At 43.1% G+C, this 19,194-nt stretch overlaps 1 protein-coding gene across 1 annotated transcript in view; it reads right to left on the minus strand.

The window, feature by feature from the left end:
• Adarb2 (adenosine deaminase RNA specific B2 (inactive)) overlaps window positions 1-19,194 on the minus strand; it is a 545,357-nt gene that overhangs the window by 34,124 nt on the left and 492,039 nt on the right. Inside the window, exon 7 of the mRNA XM_075970268.1 lies at window positions 8,620-8,788. Within this exon, the coding sequence (XP_075826383.1) occupies window positions 8,620-8,788 (169 nt within the window). The remainder of the gene's footprint in view (window positions 1-8,619; window positions 8,789-19,194) is intronic.

The following is a 19,194-nucleotide window of genomic DNA, read 5'->3' on the forward strand; positions in this document are numbered from 1 at the left end:
GGTGTTGGTAGAGCTGGGATTTTCAGAACATATTTTACTGTGATTTTTATCTGGCTTCACGATTTTCCAGAGTTAAGCTAAATGAGTGACTTTTCTCATGATGTCGTATTGTATTCCTAAGACATCCATAGCTAACAATTACATCCACATGGCCCCAAACAGCAGAAACACATCTCTTACGACTCTGGGGATCAGAGGTCTGAAATCAAGTAGTCAACCTGCCTGGCCATATTTCCCCTGGAGGCTCTGGGGAGGATGCATCCTCGCCTACTCCAGCTGCTGGGGCCAATTGTTGGTGCTCTTGCATTATGTCTGCATCAATTCAAACTCTGCCTTCTGCCATGCGTATTCTCCTCTGCCTGTCCCCACACTTTCTCTGCCTTTCTTTTACAAGGACACATGTGGTTGCCTTCAGAAGCCATCTGAGGTAGGGTACATGCCTCCATTAGTCTCCTCGACTTAATTCTGCCATATAAAGTTGGAGTCTGGAATGACACATATTTTTAGAGGTGTCTGTTCACTAGCTACATCCCAGCTGGTTCCATCTTGAGAAGCCATTGCTTCCCCTTCATCACAGATCCTACACAGGAAATCTGAGATCTAGAACAATTTTTTTTGGTGGGGGGAGCACTCCTCATAGTAGCAATGACCTGGAAACATAGCAAGCAGTCAGCAAGAGAAAGACAAGCAGCTGGTGGCATAAATACTAGCAGTAATACGCTCTCACTAAAGTGCTTGCTATTTTGGTAAAGAGCTGTGGTTGTAGCTCTAAGGAACAACCTATATAAGTCAACTGGTAAATACAACGAAATCCTAACTGTAGGAAAAAAAATGTAAGTTAAGAAAAAGATTGACAGGAACATAGCAGAGTTGGCTACTATTCTCTGTGACTGTTGGCATATTAGCTGTTACTTTTTATATTTTCCTAATTTTTCTTTATTTTATTTCCCTTTTCTTGAGACAGAGTCTCACTGTGTACTCCAGGTTGGCTTTGAACTCCCTAGATAGCTTAGGCTTTTCCAAACTTATGTTAGTCCTCCTGCCTCACCTCTTAGAGACACTTTCTTGATTGGATCATACTCTTGACCTGGGGGATTTTAAAAATTATTATTAATATTGTTATTATTATTGTTATTATTACAATGCTGGGGATGGAACCCAAAGCCCGAGTATCAGGAAAGTGCTGTAGCACTGAACTATAATTCTAGCCATTGATTCTATGGGATAGGGTCTCCCTATATAGCTCAAGCTGGCCTTGATCTTGGGATCCTCTTGGCTCAGTCTTCCAAGTGATGGGATTATAGGGATACTTAGGCCAGAGATTTAGTTCTGTTTTCTGTGAAAGCCTGACACTCACAAGGGGTAGTTATTTCTACCCACTTAGAACTTGTGAGTTAGCCTTTCTGTCCAGAATGTTTAGCATCAGGGTTTTAACTAAGAGTTTTTTGTTTGGATTTCTTTTTACTTTTTATGTGTATATGTCTATATGAGTGTTTCTACATGGGTCAATGTGTATGTGTGTGTGTGCATGCATGCGTGCGTGCACACACACAGATGCTCTATGTACCTACATGTGAAGAAAAGTACAATGGATAAAGGATAATGGGTAAGAGTCCCCCCTCCTAAATACGAACTGACTCTTTTATAACAGAGAACTCCACTCATTGGATGCTTCCTAGAGGAGCACAAGGTCTCATGGAAAAGAATCATGAAATGGAACTTCAAGGGGTTTGGTTGATGTTCCAATGAGGGTCTCATCCCTTGGTAAGGAATTAGAACTGTCAGGATGGTCCACAGTTACAGTCACTATTGTCTGCCTTGGAGATGAACTGTCCTTGTGCAGACCAAAGGAAGGATGGAGTTCCAGTGAAAGCCTCGAACTCTAGACAGAAGGAAGAATGCTTTTGAACATTAGCTGACAGGTAACTAAAGGTGTTTTGTGCACTGTTATTTTATAGTTTATGATAAAGCATGACAGAAATTTCAAGCTTTCTGTATCATTTTCTTGTTGTCCTGTAAACTGATCATACCACTAACCCTGTAAAATGAAATCAATTTTTACTCATAAAATTCTGTACCTAAAAGAATGGCTGTTATTACCTAGCAATACTGTCCTGTAGGTGCCATTGATCATAAGCAGGGAGCCCAGGTAATATTTTTGATCTGCACGTGGGGGAATGATACAGCTGTGCTAATTGTTCGGATCCTTGAATATATCAGGCTCCAGTCCATTTTTCTTTAATATTTCAGGGAATTTTCAAAGAGAACCACAGATTTTTCTAGTGGATGTGTTTCCTCCACCTTAATTAGAAACACCATATTATTATTATTATTATTGCTCATCTTAACATGCAGAAGTCCCAAGAAATAAAGGGTGAGAAAGAAGTCACCTGGACTCATTTTTTTATAGTGCTCAAGCAGAACTACATTTATTAAGAGAGATCTACTACATAAATCTACCACATAGATCTCTCTTAATAAATGGAAGCTGTATGTATGGAAGCATCATGTGGGGTAAGACTGATTTTCTTGAAAAGAAAACCCAGTAGGTTTAGTTGATATTTAACACCTCTGTAAGATCTATGGGCAGCACAAATAACTTCTTGCCTTCAGCGAGAAGATTACAGTCGCCTAAAATATTAGTTTCCAAGTGTCGGGGAGATGGCTCAGTTGGCAAAAGTGCTTCTGATGCAAACACAAGGACCTGAGTTTAGACCCCAAGTTGCATAAAAAGCTGGTTGCAGGGCACCTGTCTGCAGTTCTAGACTATGGCGGCAGCTCCCTGGCTCACTGCCTCCCCAGCTGAGCTGAATTGGTGAGCTCCAGGATCAGTGAGAGACACCGACTTGAAAACTAAGGTGGGGAATGATTGAAGAATATTCTGGACCTTGGCCTCTACTCTTCATGTTCACACACCCACATGTGTGCTTGCCGTTGAATGCACACCTGTGCACACACATGAAGACCTGAAGCCACATTAAAAACAAAAGCATATAGGGTGGTGTGTGCCTGTAACACCAGCACTGGGGGATGGCAGAGGCAGAAGGATCCTGGCTGGTCAGTTTAGCTGAATCAGGGAATTCCAGGCTTGGTGATAAAAAAAAAAATGTGGAGAAGTAATTGAGGAAGACATCTGATGCCAACTTCTGATTTCCACAGTGAAGGTTTCACATGTATATGAGCCCTTGCAAATACATGTGCGCATATGCGTGCGTGCTAGCACACACACACACACACACACACACACACACACACACACCCTATTTAGGGATGAATTCTAAGGAAGAATGAAGATTCCTTAAAACAGACAATAAATGCACAGCCAGTCTCACATAAGTTATTTCTAGAATCTCTCTACACTTGGTGGTCTTACTATACTGGCAGCAGTTAGCTCCCTCCCTTAAAAAGCAGTACACTTGTAGCTTATTCTAGTTCCCTTGGTGCGAATGCTATGACCCGACCAGTTTTGAGCTGCCAGTCTGAGGTCACTGAGCACAGACTTAGGAGGTACACTGGTTTGGGCAGCAGCTCATGACTTTATAAAGATGTTTGTAGTATTCCCTTATGTGGACATAGTAGCTGTAAATAATTCCAAAACCACACATATTGGTCAGATGATTCTGAAGTGGCAAACTTGAAGTGTTTACTACTTTTAGTATAAATTTAGCTGCAAGTGTGTATATTTTCATTTTTAATAATGACTGTATTTAACATCTGACTTTCAAAACTGCTTGAAAAATTTAATAATAAATCCCCAAGTGCAGCTGGTTCCAACGTGATGAGATATTGGGTGCAGTATATCATGTGTTACAGGCTGTGCAGCCCAGTGTATCCTCACAGTATTTTATAGACTATGTTTCCTGTGTTTTTGCATGCGCATAGCCTCACTTTCCCGAGCACTGAGTGTCAGTAATCCATTCAGTTAGCAAGTTTTGTATGCACCTGTGTGTGAAGGTCCTCTGCTCTGAGCAGTATTTAAGCCCTAGGTTGAGATTTTGTTTTTGTACAGGCTAGAAAACAAATGAACAATCCGTTATCAGACTGTCTCTTTGTGAAGCCTTCGTACAAATAATGCACACTGCAGATGCTTATGGTCTTGAACCATTATCATAACATATGTTCCTGCTCAAAAATGGCAAATGTGCCTCTGCTCTAAAATAGCTCATGTGTGAGCACTCACGTTCCTATGTTATGCTCAGGGTCTGGCTGTGGAGGAGGTACAAGGACTTCCATGCCAAAGGAAGTGGTTCCTCTGCCAATTGCTCCAGCCTGGTCCAGCCAGAACTGTTTAGAGTGACTGTATTATCTCTGCCACTGTTGTGGTCATCTTTACCCTGTCCTCATCATTACCAATAAGCACTGTTTATCAAGAGCCATCATGTGCATCTCACTGTGACAGACACCATGCAAATCAAGTGGCATCAATGATCCCATGAAGGTCAAGCTCAAACTCAAGCAAACAGCATTAGGTACCGTATCCCTGCCATTTCAGGGCAGGAGACAGGGTGTGTGATGGCATGGGATAGAAGGAGGGCAGGGCTGCAACTTCCCAGCATTCCCTGCAGGACAGGGAAGTGATAGCACACTAGGTGATGAGAGGAGATGGAACTGAGCAGTTAGTGTGAGCTCAGAGCTCTTTGGTTGAAGAGTGTGTGTGAGCAGCAATGAGATGGAAGGAGGAGGGAGGAGGGAGGAAAGGATGGAGGGATGGAGGGCAAGAATAGGAGAAAGGCAGGAAGATCCTAAGACAAAGGGAGAGAGACATGGAGAGTGACAGACTGAGAAATAGAAAGACAGAGGAAGAAACAGAGAGGGGGGCTGGACAGGAAGATACAGGGATAGATAGACAACGGACAGAGACAACAAGAAAGACAGAAGAAGAGAAGAGACTGAGAGAACAAAAGAAAGTAAGGGAGGCAGAAGAGAAAGTGAAGCTCAGAAGAAGGAAACTGGGAGGTGCCCTTGAGGGGTCACAACAAGATGCAAGGGCATCTCTAAGTTCTGGCCTCCATCATACCCCTCTGTTCTGTCCTGTCTCCTCCTACCGTCACCACATCTGGCAAAGAGGACTTAAGTGGTGGATGGTGTGAACCCACCTGGTGCCAGGGGATTGGTTCTTGAGCTAGTTCAGGGAGTGGTCTCTCTGTGGCCAGCTGGAGCAGAGACATTACTGTTTCCCCTAGCAATTGCCTTCTTAAAATAAAAGGCTAGAAGTGAAGTGTGGTCACACATGCACCCAGGAGGCTGAGACAGAAGGATCACTGCAAGCGATGCCAGTTTGAGTTTCACAGTGAGTTCTGGCTCAGCTTGTGCTACACCATGTGGCCCTGTTTCAAAACCACCAAGAGAAAGCTGTGGTGGTGCAGCTCCCAGGACGCCAAGGCAGGTGAGTCCCTGAATTCAAGACCAGTCAGGGTTTCAGAGACAGCCAGGGTTGACAAAGAAGATCTGTCTCAAAAAAAACAAAACAAAACAAAACAAAAAACCCAAAAAAAAACCAACCCTAAAATCCATGCCAAGCCAAATAAACAAACAAACAAATCCTAATTTACCGCCGCCGCCACCACCACCACCAGTTCCAACAAAAAATACCAAGAGAAACAGTCTAGAGTATTTTCCCATCCAGGACATCATTTGATTATCCCTCGAGATGATGTAACATTAACTTCTGCTTTTTTTCCAAGGGGATTTTATTAAAAAGATAAAGCCTGTCTTTTGAGCATTATCATCGATAGACTTGCTGGCAACCAATATAAGGTGGGTTTTGTAGCCCGTTTAATTTAGCGTCTATTGATGTTTAAGATCCCAGAGACAAGATTTCATTTCTGTTGCATTAATTTTCTTTATTTTGCTGGAGAGCCATAGAATTAACTTAGAAAACTAACATTGTCTGAGGGTATCAAGAGAATTTTTGTTAAAGTGAAAATTGCTGCATTTTTTTCTCCCTTTCACTCCAAGAAGAGATGAAAATATTGTAAAGAGGAATACATTTTCTTTTCAAAGATGGGCTGTTTGAAGACTATAGGTTGTTCCCTGTGATACAGAAATCAGAGCTTTGATTTACGGTCATTTAGCCCTCTCCTTGTTCTACCAAGCCAGGGCCAATCAAAGCCAGGGCCTAAATGGTGCTCTTTTTTCTATAGCTACTTGGTAATTTCCCACGAGAATTTGGAATCACTGTTGATAGAGGCTCATGTTTTCTCAGCTCTGTAGCCCCAGAATCCTCACAGGATAGGGTCAAGAAGGAGACCTGGATGCTGACTTCCGGACTTTGGGGTGACACTTTGTGCTTCCATACACTGTTTGATGTCCCCACCTTGAAATGCGAGCGGAACGGAACCCTCAGCACCCCTGGCTTTGGTGGAGTGAAAGATGCTCAAGAGAGTCCTTCAGGGTACAGAACTTAACATAGCTTAGTTGGTTCATGTACCTTTGTTGAGCATATAAGACACTCAAGTCTTATACTGGTACTGGGACACACAGCTTGTGCCTCCTGGGACTTTAATTTACTGGGGATCTCTTGGGATTGTGGGGGGCAGCTTGTCTTATACTCTAGATCCTATATTGGTGGCAGGACTTTGTGTGTAAGACGCTTGCTGTTTTATGTGATATACCCAGCTCTCCTTGGGCCCTTGGCCTTTATTTTCCCTTTAACCTTCCCATCCCTTCTCCATTCATCCCTTTCAAGACTAAGATTCTCATTTCTGAACTAGCTGCAGCTGCAAATGCATCCATGTAGGACATTTTAGGGGCATCAAAACTGTTGGAATTTTTGGGTGTATGCTTGCTTAGAGACCACATTAGCCTAGGATGCTCAGTCCCCCCCCTTATGTTATAAACTATGTATCAATTTATTTATCATGGCTTCCAAAAGAGTTTCTGATTCACTCAGTTTTAAAGATTTATTTGTTTGTTTATTTACATGCTTGAGTTTGTGTGTGTGTGTGTGTGTATATATTTGTGTATGTATGGTTACACATGTCTGTGCTTCCGTAGGGGCCAGAAGAAGATGTAAGATCCTTTGGAGTTGGAGGTACAGGCCTTTGCAGGACTCCTAGCTTTTTTTGTGGGCACCGGAATCAGAACTTCAGTACTCATAATTTTGCAGCAAGAGTGCTTGCCCACCAACCTGTCTCTCTAGCCCACTCCCATTCTCCTTTCTAATCTTCCTATGCTATGGTTCCGGTAGCTTGGGGCTTTACAACTTTTTCAGGCAGGTTCAAGCTGCTAGGACTCCTCATCTCAATGCATAACTTGTAAGTATTTTTGAACATGTTTTATGGAACTGTTCCTGCAATGGGTGGTATCTTTGGGCATTGGAATTGAGGTGTGCAGGCAATGGATCTTGGGCATCACAATGAGGCTAAGGAGAGTGGGACACACTCCTAGTGCAGGCCTTTCTCAAGTAGCAGGAGTCTGTGAAGGATGCTGAGATGCCCTTCCTGCAAATTCCTTCTGTGCACCTGGATGCTGAGGCTGCTCCTCTCTGAGAGTAGCCTGTGAAGGCTCTTGAAACACCTTTAGTGCAAAGTAAAAGGTGCGTCAGAGAAAAACTCTCTTTGTTTTACACTCGGTCGCATTCCCTGACAGTGATCACAGCATCCAGAGATGGCAGATCTTAGCCCTTTTTTTTCTTCCTCATAAAAGCAATTATTACAACTGAACATTGCAACAGAAGAAAAATTAATCCTTGGGTCAGAGATTTTTGACCTTGCCGTGGTCACCTGAAACTGCTAGGGATGTGCTTTTCCCCCAAGCCGGTGCAATGAAAAACATGGAGGGGGATTTTGTCTCTCCAATTTCCAGGTGGATCTATATATGTTTTTCTTTGGGTTCACCTTATTACTGACAAAATTTGGGAGCATGGGGGCGGGGAGGTAGAAGGAAGGGGAGAAGGGGAGGGTTGAGGAGACCTTGAGGGAATGGGATAGTTGAGATGGAGGAAGGACAGATATGAAAGCAAGGAAAGAGATAGCTTGATTGAGGGAGCCATTATGGGGTCAGCAAGAAGCCTGGCTCTAAAAAACTTCCCAGGAATCCACAAGGATGACCCCAGCTAAGATGCTAAGCAGTGGGAATTTGGATTGATATTTTTTTAAAAAGTAATAAAATAAAAAAAAGCTATTACATCTAAAAGAAAAAAAAAAGAAAAATATGGAAGGGCAGGGACTCGGGCCATAGCTTAATTGGTAAATTTCTTGCTGCTTACATGGAAGGGTCTGGGTTTGACACCTCAGACCCACATAAAAGGCTTGTTGGGGTGGCGTGTGCTCATAAACCCTGTGCTGCGGAGTCAGAGATAGGCAAATTCCTGGGACTCACTGGTCAGCTAGCCCAAGGGTGAACTCCAGGTTCAGCGACAGACTCCTCCTCAAAATACAAGGTGGAGAATGACCGAGGAAAGCACTGAGCATTGACTTCTGGTTTTCCAATGCCCCCGTATGTGTGGGCTTACACAACATGCATATACATGTGAACACGCACGCCTGAGTCCTTGATGACAAGCACCGTGTTTCTCGGAGTGGGTTCAATACTAAGACCTGCTTGAGACCTCTCTTTGCTGTCCTCCTTGAGGTCCATAGCTGGTTTTTAAAACAGTACAGCTAACTGGGCTCTTACCTGGCAATCTTGTCTGTGCAGGACATGGTGACTAGCTGCTCTCCCAGGAGGATGCCATCCCACGTCTGGACTGCAGTGGGACCTCGGACAGGGACTGTCCCTTCCCCAGACTCAATCTTGGTGCGCAGGTGGCCTCGGAACTTCCTGACGATGTGTTTGCTGCTGTTCCCTGGGAAAGAAGAAGTGACTGTGAAAGGTGGCAGGGACACTGGTCCAGAGACATAAGGGTTGAAAGTGTGACAAAATCAAGCAGCTGGGGCACAGGGGCGAGTCTGAGACGTGAAGGCGGGGTGGAGTTTACTCGCTTCAACAGTGAAATGGTTAAGATCTGGGATGCAGATTTCAGCCTGGGATTGGCCGACTACCCTGTGAAGACCACAGAGCAGATGTCTCAGAGACTCTGTGGGGCTACATGGTCCCCATTTACCCTTCTTTGATGCACAAAGCTATCACTGGGCTGATTTGTCAAATAATGCATCTAACACTGAAATTTTGGACATCATTTTTTAAAAATTTTATTGATTTTTATTGAGCTCTACATTTTTCTCTGCTCCCCTCCCTGCTTCTCCCCTCCCCTCCAACCCTCTCCCAAGGTCTCCATGCTCTCAATTTACTCAGGAGGTCTTGTCTTTTTCTATTTCCCATGTCGATTAGATCTATGTATATCTCTCTTAGGGTCCTCATTGTTTGGAATTCAGAATTGAAATGTGTGATTTTTGTAAGTTGTAAATTACAGTCAGATCACCCTATCCACAGGTTCTGTAGCTGTGGATTCAACCAACTGAGGTTCAAAGACATTTGGTCCAAAGATTGCATCTGTCTTTTCTCTCTTTATTATTCCCTAAGCAATATAGTGCAGCAGTCATTTTTATCATATCTGCATTGTATTAGGTATTATAAGTAACCCAGCAGTGATTTAGGGCTTATGGGAGGATGTGCATAGGTTACGTGCAAACACCATAGTGATTTGATAAGGGATCAGAGCATCCTCTGCAGGGAGTCCTGAACGGTCCCCATAATACCCAAGGATATTATATTTTCCCTTTGAGCTTTTCCGATTTGTTTAAAATAAACTTTACCAAACGGTTAAGGATATCACAATACCAGTTTTACGTAAACTTTTTCTAGAAATAACAAAACCGGAAGAATACTTCCCAGCTGAAGGTGAACATGGATACAACCCGGAGGGTTAATTGTGAGAAAGAAAGGCATAGACCAATGTGCCTGGTATGCATTCTAGAGAAATGCTTACAAATTACAGGCAGTCATACAGAAGGGATAATTACTTGTAGTCAAGGAGGCTTGGTTTAGAAATGCCTCTCCACTTGTTCCCCAGCCACTGACAATTGTAAAGCCATGCCTAGCTTTTAGGTCACCAGAAGCAGGTGTTGGGTTGGGTTTGCCTCTCACGCTGGTCTAGATTTTTATCCCGGTGTCACTAACTTGCTGTGTGACTGTGGGAAAGCTACTTAAAACCATTGTGACATGGTTACTTCTTCTTAAAACAGTGCTGTCGATGGTGCTTAGCCGCTAGGCTGTAAGGGTTAGGAAAGCCAGCAGGTCTGAAAAGGCTGGGATAGCCCAGATAGCTACTGGCCCAGGAACAAATGAAGACAAAGTAGAAAAGACACACAGTGGCAGTTTCTGCAGCCATGAGGAAGAAAGAAATCTTTACTGTTCAGGAAAGTAGATGGAACTGGAGGTCATCACTATGATAATCAATAATGACTGGTTCTGGCATCAATTAAAAGGCAAGCATATGTATAGTCATCATCTCTCTGTTCTGATTGTGAACGTGACTGGCTGCTTCAAGCTCCTCCCCAAATTTCCCTGCACTGAAGGACTGGAATCAGCGGCTGTAAGTTGAACAACCCTTTTCTGCCTTAAAGTTGCTTTTGTCAGGGTGTTTTTTTTTTCCACCTCAGTAGGAAGTTAAACTGGGACAACTGTGTTAAATAAAACGAGCCATATTCACAACAAATATCATGTGTTTCCTCTTACATGCAGAATTCAGATCTGAAAAATTTATATAGCTCCTGAAAGTAGAAGGTGGCTATGTGGGGGAACAAGAAGGGGTGGTGGTGGGAAGAGAGTCAAATATTGAATGTTTCTCTCTTATGAGGAAATTCAGATTAGGAAGAAGAGGGGAATTATTAGAGGGAAGGGGACCAGTAGGATGGGAGAATGGGAAGGGAGGATGAGAGTGGATATGAGCAAACTACAATGATATAAATGTGGAAAATGTCATACAAAAGTCACTGTGTTGTGCAGTAATGGACACACATACACACACACACAACTTGGAGCAGTTCTTCTTAAGTACTGACTACCAAGGGCTGAGATGAGGGAGGTATTTTCTTTGCCTGCAAATGACAAACTTCCTGAGGTTGGTGTGCATATGTCTCTTACAAGTCCGCCCTGAGCTTTCCCTTCTTCCCAGACCCTACTTGACACATATACACCCATACACATTACAGTGTACGGTCCACAGTTACCTGTTGAACCAGCATGAACAAGAGACGCTTCTTATATTTGCTTTTCTTTCTTTCCTTAAAAAATTCTGTACATCGAGTTTAGATAATATGGTATTAGACAAATGCCCAACTAACTGCTTCATGTACAAATTCTACACACAGTAGCATGAGTAATTATTAAAAAATTTAAAAAGTGTTTTAAGACTTGAAGGCTACATAGATGTAGTTTCGCCCTCATTGATTCGCATCGACATACTGGACAGAGCATAGCCAGTTGTGGACAACTCTCCTGCAGAGATAACAGTGATTGTTTCCAGGGTACTTCACACTGACCCTATGAGCTGATGTTCCTTCATACACATTTATAGGATATCTCTTGGACTGAAAGAAATTTCAAAGCTTAGGGAAGATAAACTTTTGAGTGACTCCAGACAGCTTTTCCACTGGGGCCAGTTTAATAAGTGATGAGATTTGTCCCTGTGCCATCCATGGAAAGACAAAGCAAGGAGAGAAACAGAGCCTGGATGTTGCATTAAGCAAACTTAAACAACACTACATGCTGGAAAGATGCTGATGGTGATAGTGAAGATGATGGTGACTGTGGAGGTATTAACGGTGACCTCATCATTAGATGAGGTGGTATGGGAATGATGATGGCGGGGGTGCTGCTACTGGTAGTGTGGATATGGTGGTGGTGATGATAATGGTGACTATGGAGATGATGATGACAGTGATGATAAATATGACAATAATACTGATAATAAAACTGTAAATGATAAATATAGTTCATGTAACTCAAAAATACTTGAGATGACTTGGGTTTAACCCTGGACTTTTACACAATTCACATGGGGTCCTTCCCAATATTAACTTTCTATGGCAGATAGCATTGGGAATGGGGCAGATAACAATACTGACAGCTTCTATATAACAACTATAGTGTTGTCTAAAGGTAAGGGACTTTACTATCCTGCCTGGGAGGCAGATTTCAGGAGGTATGGTACTTGCTATCCCTATATTCTCCAAAGACACTACGCAACATTTTCCAGGCCTTGAAAGTTGCCTATTATAGTTTAAAAGCCTTCTAAATTTTTACCATCCCTTAATGTCAAGCAATGAAAAAGCCTGGACAGAGTTACAGTATTTCCTAGGAGTCAACTCAAAGTTTTAGGTTAGATTAATTTTGCCTCAAGAGCCAGGTGTGGGAGATGCTCCCACGTGTGTTTTCTTTGCCTTTTCTAGTGTGTTCCCTGGTGAGTCTGCGTAGTCCCAGGGTGAACTGAAGAGCTGGTGAGCTCCTACAAACCTTTCCCCCTGGCTCTGGATCTTTCTTGGCTAATTGCTAGAGGTAGGAGGGAGTTGAAGATGACACTTCAAGTATAATGAAATGCCAATCTAGCCAGCAACTGCGGGAGATTGACTTTAAATAATCTGCAGTAGGTTGAACGTGTCCTTGAGACAATGAAGATGTGGAACTTTAAAATCCTGCCTGTCATGTATCCACAGACAGTTCCAAGTCCATTAGACCACTGCACTCTGATTCTTATACCCAGAGACCACCAGCCTCATTGTTACTGTGTTTATTAACTTTTTTGGATTGATAGTAAGAAAATAGAGTAGTAATATGCTTTAGAAACTCGTCAGGTGAATATTTATTTTTTTATGAGAGGCTCAAAAGGGGTGGTGAAACATAACTAATTAAACATTATGCCTGCTCCAATGGTGTGTGTGTGTGTGTCCCTGTGTGTGCATGTGTTTAGAGATCAAAGTTAAAAATTAGAAAGAAAGCAATTTAACAAGCAAAAACTCCCAACCCCCCACAAAGGTATAAGAAAGGAAGAAAGGATTTTTAAATACTAAATTAAAAATTCAAGTTGTCTTCAATTAGAACATTTTAGAAAGTGTATTGGTGAAGTAGCCTGTTATTTACTCTAATAAAATCTCAAATAGTCACCATGTGGTTATGTAGATGATCTTTGTTTTATTTGCATTATGAAACTATGAAAATGTATTGCTCTGCAATGCGTGAACATGATCCTATGTAACACGTTCCTGTGTCCAGTAGAACATCTGAAGATAGGAATTTAAGGATCCATGTTTTAGGTCCCTGACTGTCTGTGGGATTGTGGCTCAGTTTTGTGCCTTGCCCTTTAACACAATGAATGTGACTGACTTAAGTTGACTGCATTATGCACCTAGCACAACGCCGTAGATATCTATCTTATATAATCCTGTTATTTTATGACATCTTGTGGAAGATTTATTATAGAATTTAATATGCTAAATCATTGGAAATGATGGAAGGATTGAGTTTGCCAGGTTAATTAATGAAAGGGGATTCATAAAGAGGCCACTGATGATTTGAGAGGAAGACAGACGTTGCTCAGCCATGGGGAGGTGTGTGCGTCGTGATATTCGTCTCTAACATTTAGGATCTTTAATACAACCCATCATTATTATTTAAAAAGTTTCTTACCAGTATGTATAATATGTTGAGTATATTCCCTCACCCTATTCCTCCCTGGCACCCCCTTTCCTGCCTCCTCACTCTCATTAGTTCCTTTTATTCTCCTAGACAATTTCATTTAATAAATACATGCATGGTTTTATGTGGCCATGTTAGCTTCAGTAACCATAACTGAGAGAGGACATGTAGAAGAATAAAAGTATCTTTCACCATGCATAAACATCAAACTAAATGAGTCAAAGGCTGCCAGAGAAGACCTGACTCTCTGAAATGGTAAGAGAAAAAAGTAAGTAAAAATACACCAAGATATAGGCATAGTCAAGAACTTTCCAACTAGAACCCTGGCTGCTCATGGAATAAGACCAACAGCCAACAAATGGGACCTCATGGAAATAGATGTCTTCTGTACAGCCAAGGAAACTGTCTAGTGAGTGGAGGAATAGCCCACATGATGGGAGAAAATCTGTGCAGCTAAGCCTCTGACGAAGGTTTCCTATCTAGAAGTAACTTTCAGGCATTTGGCTCCACCTCAGTGGACCTTGGCCTAGAACCAGAGGGAATCACAGGAGTGAGCAGTTTTGAGTTTCCTGAGAGGAACAAGCGGCTCTGGCTTGCAGAGACTGCTGCTGAGGCAGCTTTCCCCCTTCTGCTGCATGGAGCAGACCATGCTGAGAGCCACGTGTTCTGCACAGAGCACTGTGTGGCCTTGGCAGAGACTCTGCCACACTGTCTTCTCCTTGCAGGCCTCTCTACTAAGCCAGAAACAAATGACCTGGCTTGTCAGAATGTGATTTAAGGTAGTTCTAAGCCAGTGACTGATGTTGTGATTCTCCTCTGTTGCAACAGAATCTTGGCCAAAGAAAAAGCAACAGGAACCCAAATTTGAAAAATTTCTTAGGTAACCCCATAGGTAAACCATGATTGGATTGGAAGCAACTGAACCCAGTGTGCTCCCAAGCTTGTAGACAATGTATCTCTCTAAATATTGTTATTGATTCTGTACTTAAAGATTTTGATCTATATAAATTCTGGGGTTAAACAGAGAAACAGAAAATTTACAGACATCCCAAGAAATCAGGACTTGTTGATATCACCAGCGCCCTTGTCTTTTCCTTGGGATTTGGGAACCCTGCAGGGAGCTGGGTTGATCACCTAGAGTTTGACCTATAGTGCTCTAGGGACTCAGGAAACCTCCTGGCTATGAGTTGGAAAGGTCTCTGGGAGAAGGAAGTTACTCTGACCTATTGGGGAGTTGGACATGACCTCCTAGAAATTCTAAATCAGGCTGTGTTCTCAGGGGTCTTCTAGTTATGCACGAGTGACCCCTGAGACAACGCAGCTATTGCTGTTGCCCTTGTTTGCGTCTCACAGGTTGAAGGTAAGCACCTGTTGATGAAGACATTACACACATAGGATGCAGGACTTGGATAACTTGAGTTATATCAAACAATAATGCCTTCATCTTATGCTCTAGCTTCCACAGCACTAGAAAGTACTATATAAGTTGCCGAGGGAGGGAAGCAACTAGTAGCCTACATACCTGTGACACCTATGGACAACAGTGATAAGCATGGCAAGATATCCATACAGGTGAAATAGTGGCATTCATATGTTGGTGGTAACCAATGGCTAAGTAGATTAAAGGCTCACTCAGCAGGAGGGAAATCATGCCCGTTACTAGAAACCGAGCCCTGGGAATAGTGAGATCATGTACCTTAGAAAAGACTCTACTACTTCCACTTTGCTAGACCAGCATAATTGCCAACTGAATTCTAGATATTATCCTTATACCCACAGATGGGTGTAACTATCACTCCTCACCAAAGAAGATTCTCTATGCAGCAAATGGAGACCATTAGAGAAAACCACAAGATACAATACAGAGAATGGGTCATGTGTGCCCTAGACTCAGTGAGTACATCTGCAGCCAGCACAGCTTCTATACCTATGTCTCAGGGGACATAACAGAAGAGATTGCAGACAGATTGTAAGAGTCTCAATACCAGGAAGTCTGCTGTGAGACGTCTCTTCTAGAAATGGGTGCATAAGCAAGACCTAAACAATGACAATATCAATAGACATGATAACGTGGAAGGGTCAGACATCATGGGCTCTCACCCTTAGACAAATAATATATGCAAAAGAAAAATGAGCCTCTCCCAGGGATGAGCCCCGCCACCAGCTGGTCATCCAATACAAAGTGGCCAGCCCTGAAAATCATAAACACATAAACAACAAAATGGACTCAGTTGGTTTTATTTCTATATTTGTGCAAAAACAATCTCAGCAGAAAGTATTTATACATTTGTCTATCATCTATTTATCATCTCTATAATAATCAAGAAAGAGGCTCTCAATTTGAAAATGTAAGGATGGATTAGAAGTAAGGGACATGGGTCCTGGAGTGATAAAAGGGAATAGGGGACATCTGTAACTCTGTTTTAGTTTAAAACGTGTTAGAAATCATCTCTCAAAACTCTGGAAAGTGTTGGGGATATGGTTCTGTTTTAGAGTTCTTGCCCCGCATGAGTGAATCTTTGAGCCAGATTCCAGCACCACATTAACTGGGTGTGGTGTACACTCACACAACCCCAGCAGATGAGGAGAAATAGACAGAGGATTGAGAGTTTGAGGACACCTTTGGCTACATAGCAAATTAGAAGTTAGCCTGGGATTTATGAGAGCCTGTCTTAAGGAAAAAAAAAACCAAGGCAAACAAAACTACAATAAACAAACAAACACAACAGACTCCAAAACCTAAAACTGTAATCTTTTTCTTCCTTAGGCTGTTCTGCTCTGTGTTTCTACACTGATTAAAAGGAAGGAGAACAATTTATGTCACACAGTTAGGTCTCTTGGACTTAGAGTCATGTTGTCGTTGTGCTTGTAGACTCTGATAAATCACATGTGGTCACATGGCCTTATGCATGTATGTGTTCTGTGTTATATACACGTGAGCTCAGGTGCACATGTTTATATACACGACATACATATGCGTACGCATGTGAGAGGGAGAGGATGAATGATCCTGCCACAGCTGCGAGCTGATGAAGGTCAGCACACTGCGGACTCCACCAGGAGCTGCCCAGCAGCTGTCTTAGACCTCGTGACAGAGTGGGAGTAAAGTGACAAAGAGCTTCAGTGATCAGCTGTGTCAGTGCTCTGTGCCTGGCAGAGACAGAAGCTCGGAAGGCAGAATCCTGCCCAGGAGCTTCCTTTGCTCTGGAATGTCCAGATGAAGATCTCAGTGGAGCTGGCTGAGTGTGTCTGTGCTCTTCCACTTCTGTGCCTAACAACACCACACTGGCAGTCAGGGCTAGGAAAGAGGGCTCCCAGTGTTTCATTTAGGAACACGGCCCCTGAGTCCCTGAGTTTCTGGTATAGCGAAGTTGGAGTTTCTGCAAATTAACTTGTAGGGAGTGGGTGGTGCCAGCTTGTGGACCTCTAGGAGAGCTCACAGGAGTTTTCCCAGAGGCTCTCTGCGAGCCTGCCTTTGGCCAATTGTCACTATTGTCTTTGGTCCTTTGCTGGCCCTGGAAGAAGCCCCTAAAAGCAAAGACCTGATCACTCGAATTCCATTATCCAGCAGTCCAGCCCTCCGTAAAGGGGAGCAATAAAAACAAAATCAGTGTATGAGGGACAGCGGGGAGAGCTGTAGCAATGTCTCTCAGGTGGAAATTGAGAAAGCTGCTCCTGAGAGTGGCTGCCTTCCTCAGGAGGTGTGGGGGATGCCCAGCAGTCTCTCTGAAGGCTCCTTCAGAGGACAGCACGCAGTTGGCTTTTCTTGCCCTTTTGGAGCGATGAGGGGAAAATGATGCATGGCTTTTAGCTGATGAGTCCACTTTGCAAGACAGCAAGTGCCTACCTTCTCTGTGCTCCCCGGTGGGCCGGAAGACACCCGCTTAAATCAGCGGTATGCAGGTCTAGCATCTTGCCTTGCCTGCCTTATCCATAGCAATACTGTGAGGAAAAGGCTTCATTTTTCTCCTCCTACCAGCACCTGCCACTTCTTAAAAGCGCCATGAAATAAAAGACATCTGTGTGTGGAAGCGAACCTCAGGGGGCCTCTGAGAATGCATTTGTTTGCTTTTCTAAACCACTGACATTGCAAGTTGGAACCGAAGGCTGAGAAGCCACACTTGGTGCTTGATGTACAGAGACACGGGAAACCCAATGAGCCAGAATGGTCCCCACAGGGGACCGAGGCCTCAGGCAGGGTCGACATTTTTGTGGTCCTCACTTAGCCCTCTCCTAACTCCTGCTGGGGCTACAGAGGCCAAGGAGGGAGCTGAATAAATTAGAACTAACTCCAAATGTTTCAAAGAGCTATTGGGAAATGGACCAAATTTCACTGATATCTAGAGACGTTAGTATCATGTAGATCTACCTTGATGGATATTATTAAGAAAATGAACCAGATCCTTCTTTCCTTACCTTTTTAATCTTTCTCTTTCCCTCTCTCTCCCTACCCCCTTTTCCTTCCCTCTTTCCCCCCTCCTTCCCTCCCTCCAAGCATGCATACTTGTGCGCGCGCGCGCGCGCGCGCATGTGTGTGTGTGTGTGTGTGTGTGTGTATGAGCCCAAGTGTGTGTATGCCTCAGCATCAAAAATCCAGGGTTTACAGATGCTCCTGGCTTCCTTTTTTCACAAGCGTTCTAGGGATTCAAACTGAGACCCTCATGCTTGTACCACAAGCACTGAATCATTTTTCCAGCCCAAGGTGTGGCCCAGACTGGCCTCAAACTCATGACCCACCTGCTTTCGCCTATTCAGCATATTTTACCAATATGCATCATCATGACTGGCCAACGCATGGTGTACTGATTAATTTTTTTCTCAGTTTTTATTAGTTCTTTGAGAATTTTGGACAATATGCCTTGATCACATTCAACTCCCTTTTAACGCCTCCCAAGTCTTTCCACTTTCTTACCCACCCAAGTTTTAATAGTCAACTTGATTACATTACGGAGCATCTAGGTTAGTGGAACATACTTTGGGATCTATGAAGATATCTCCAGAGACCATTAGCTCATGAGGGCTCTGACCCGACTACTGGAGTAATTCTTAATGGATCTGAAACACCATGATATCATTGGGAGTGGTGAGAAATAGGAGTTGGAGTCTTTGGAGGAAGGAAGCCACTGGAGATGTATCCTTGGGGTTATAGCTTGCCTTCTGTTTTACCTCTGCCTGTTGCTTCCTGGTAACCATGATGTGAACATACCATGCCTTCCTTGTCATGATGGTCTGACACTTCTGCAAACATGACCCCAAACAAAGCCTCTTCGTTTAGGTTGCCTTGGTCAGGTGTTTTATCACAGAGACATACAAATGACCAGACATACAAAAGAGCCTAGAAAGCTCTTCCAGCACAGACAGTGAAACTAAACAGTTGTATGTGCATTTCTATATAAACACAGTTAACTTTTTCTGGGGTTCATTTGAGCTAAATAAAACATAAAATACTTTATGCAAAAAGCAATATAGTATATGAAAGAGATCTGAGTCTCAGGAAGTTATCAAACCATCAAATGTGTCCTGTGCTCAGAGGAAATCCCCAGTGGAAACACATCACACTCCGTGGTTATTAAGGGTTGTTTCTAACCCTCTTTTCTCCTTGTAGATGAGGTTACA

This window comes from Microtus pennsylvanicus, chromosome 4 (genome assembly GCF_037038515.1).
Source record: "Microtus pennsylvanicus isolate mMicPen1 chromosome 4, mMicPen1.hap1, whole genome shotgun sequence".
Classification (NCBI taxonomy): Eukaryota; Metazoa; Chordata; class Mammalia; order Rodentia; family Cricetidae; genus Microtus; species Microtus pennsylvanicus.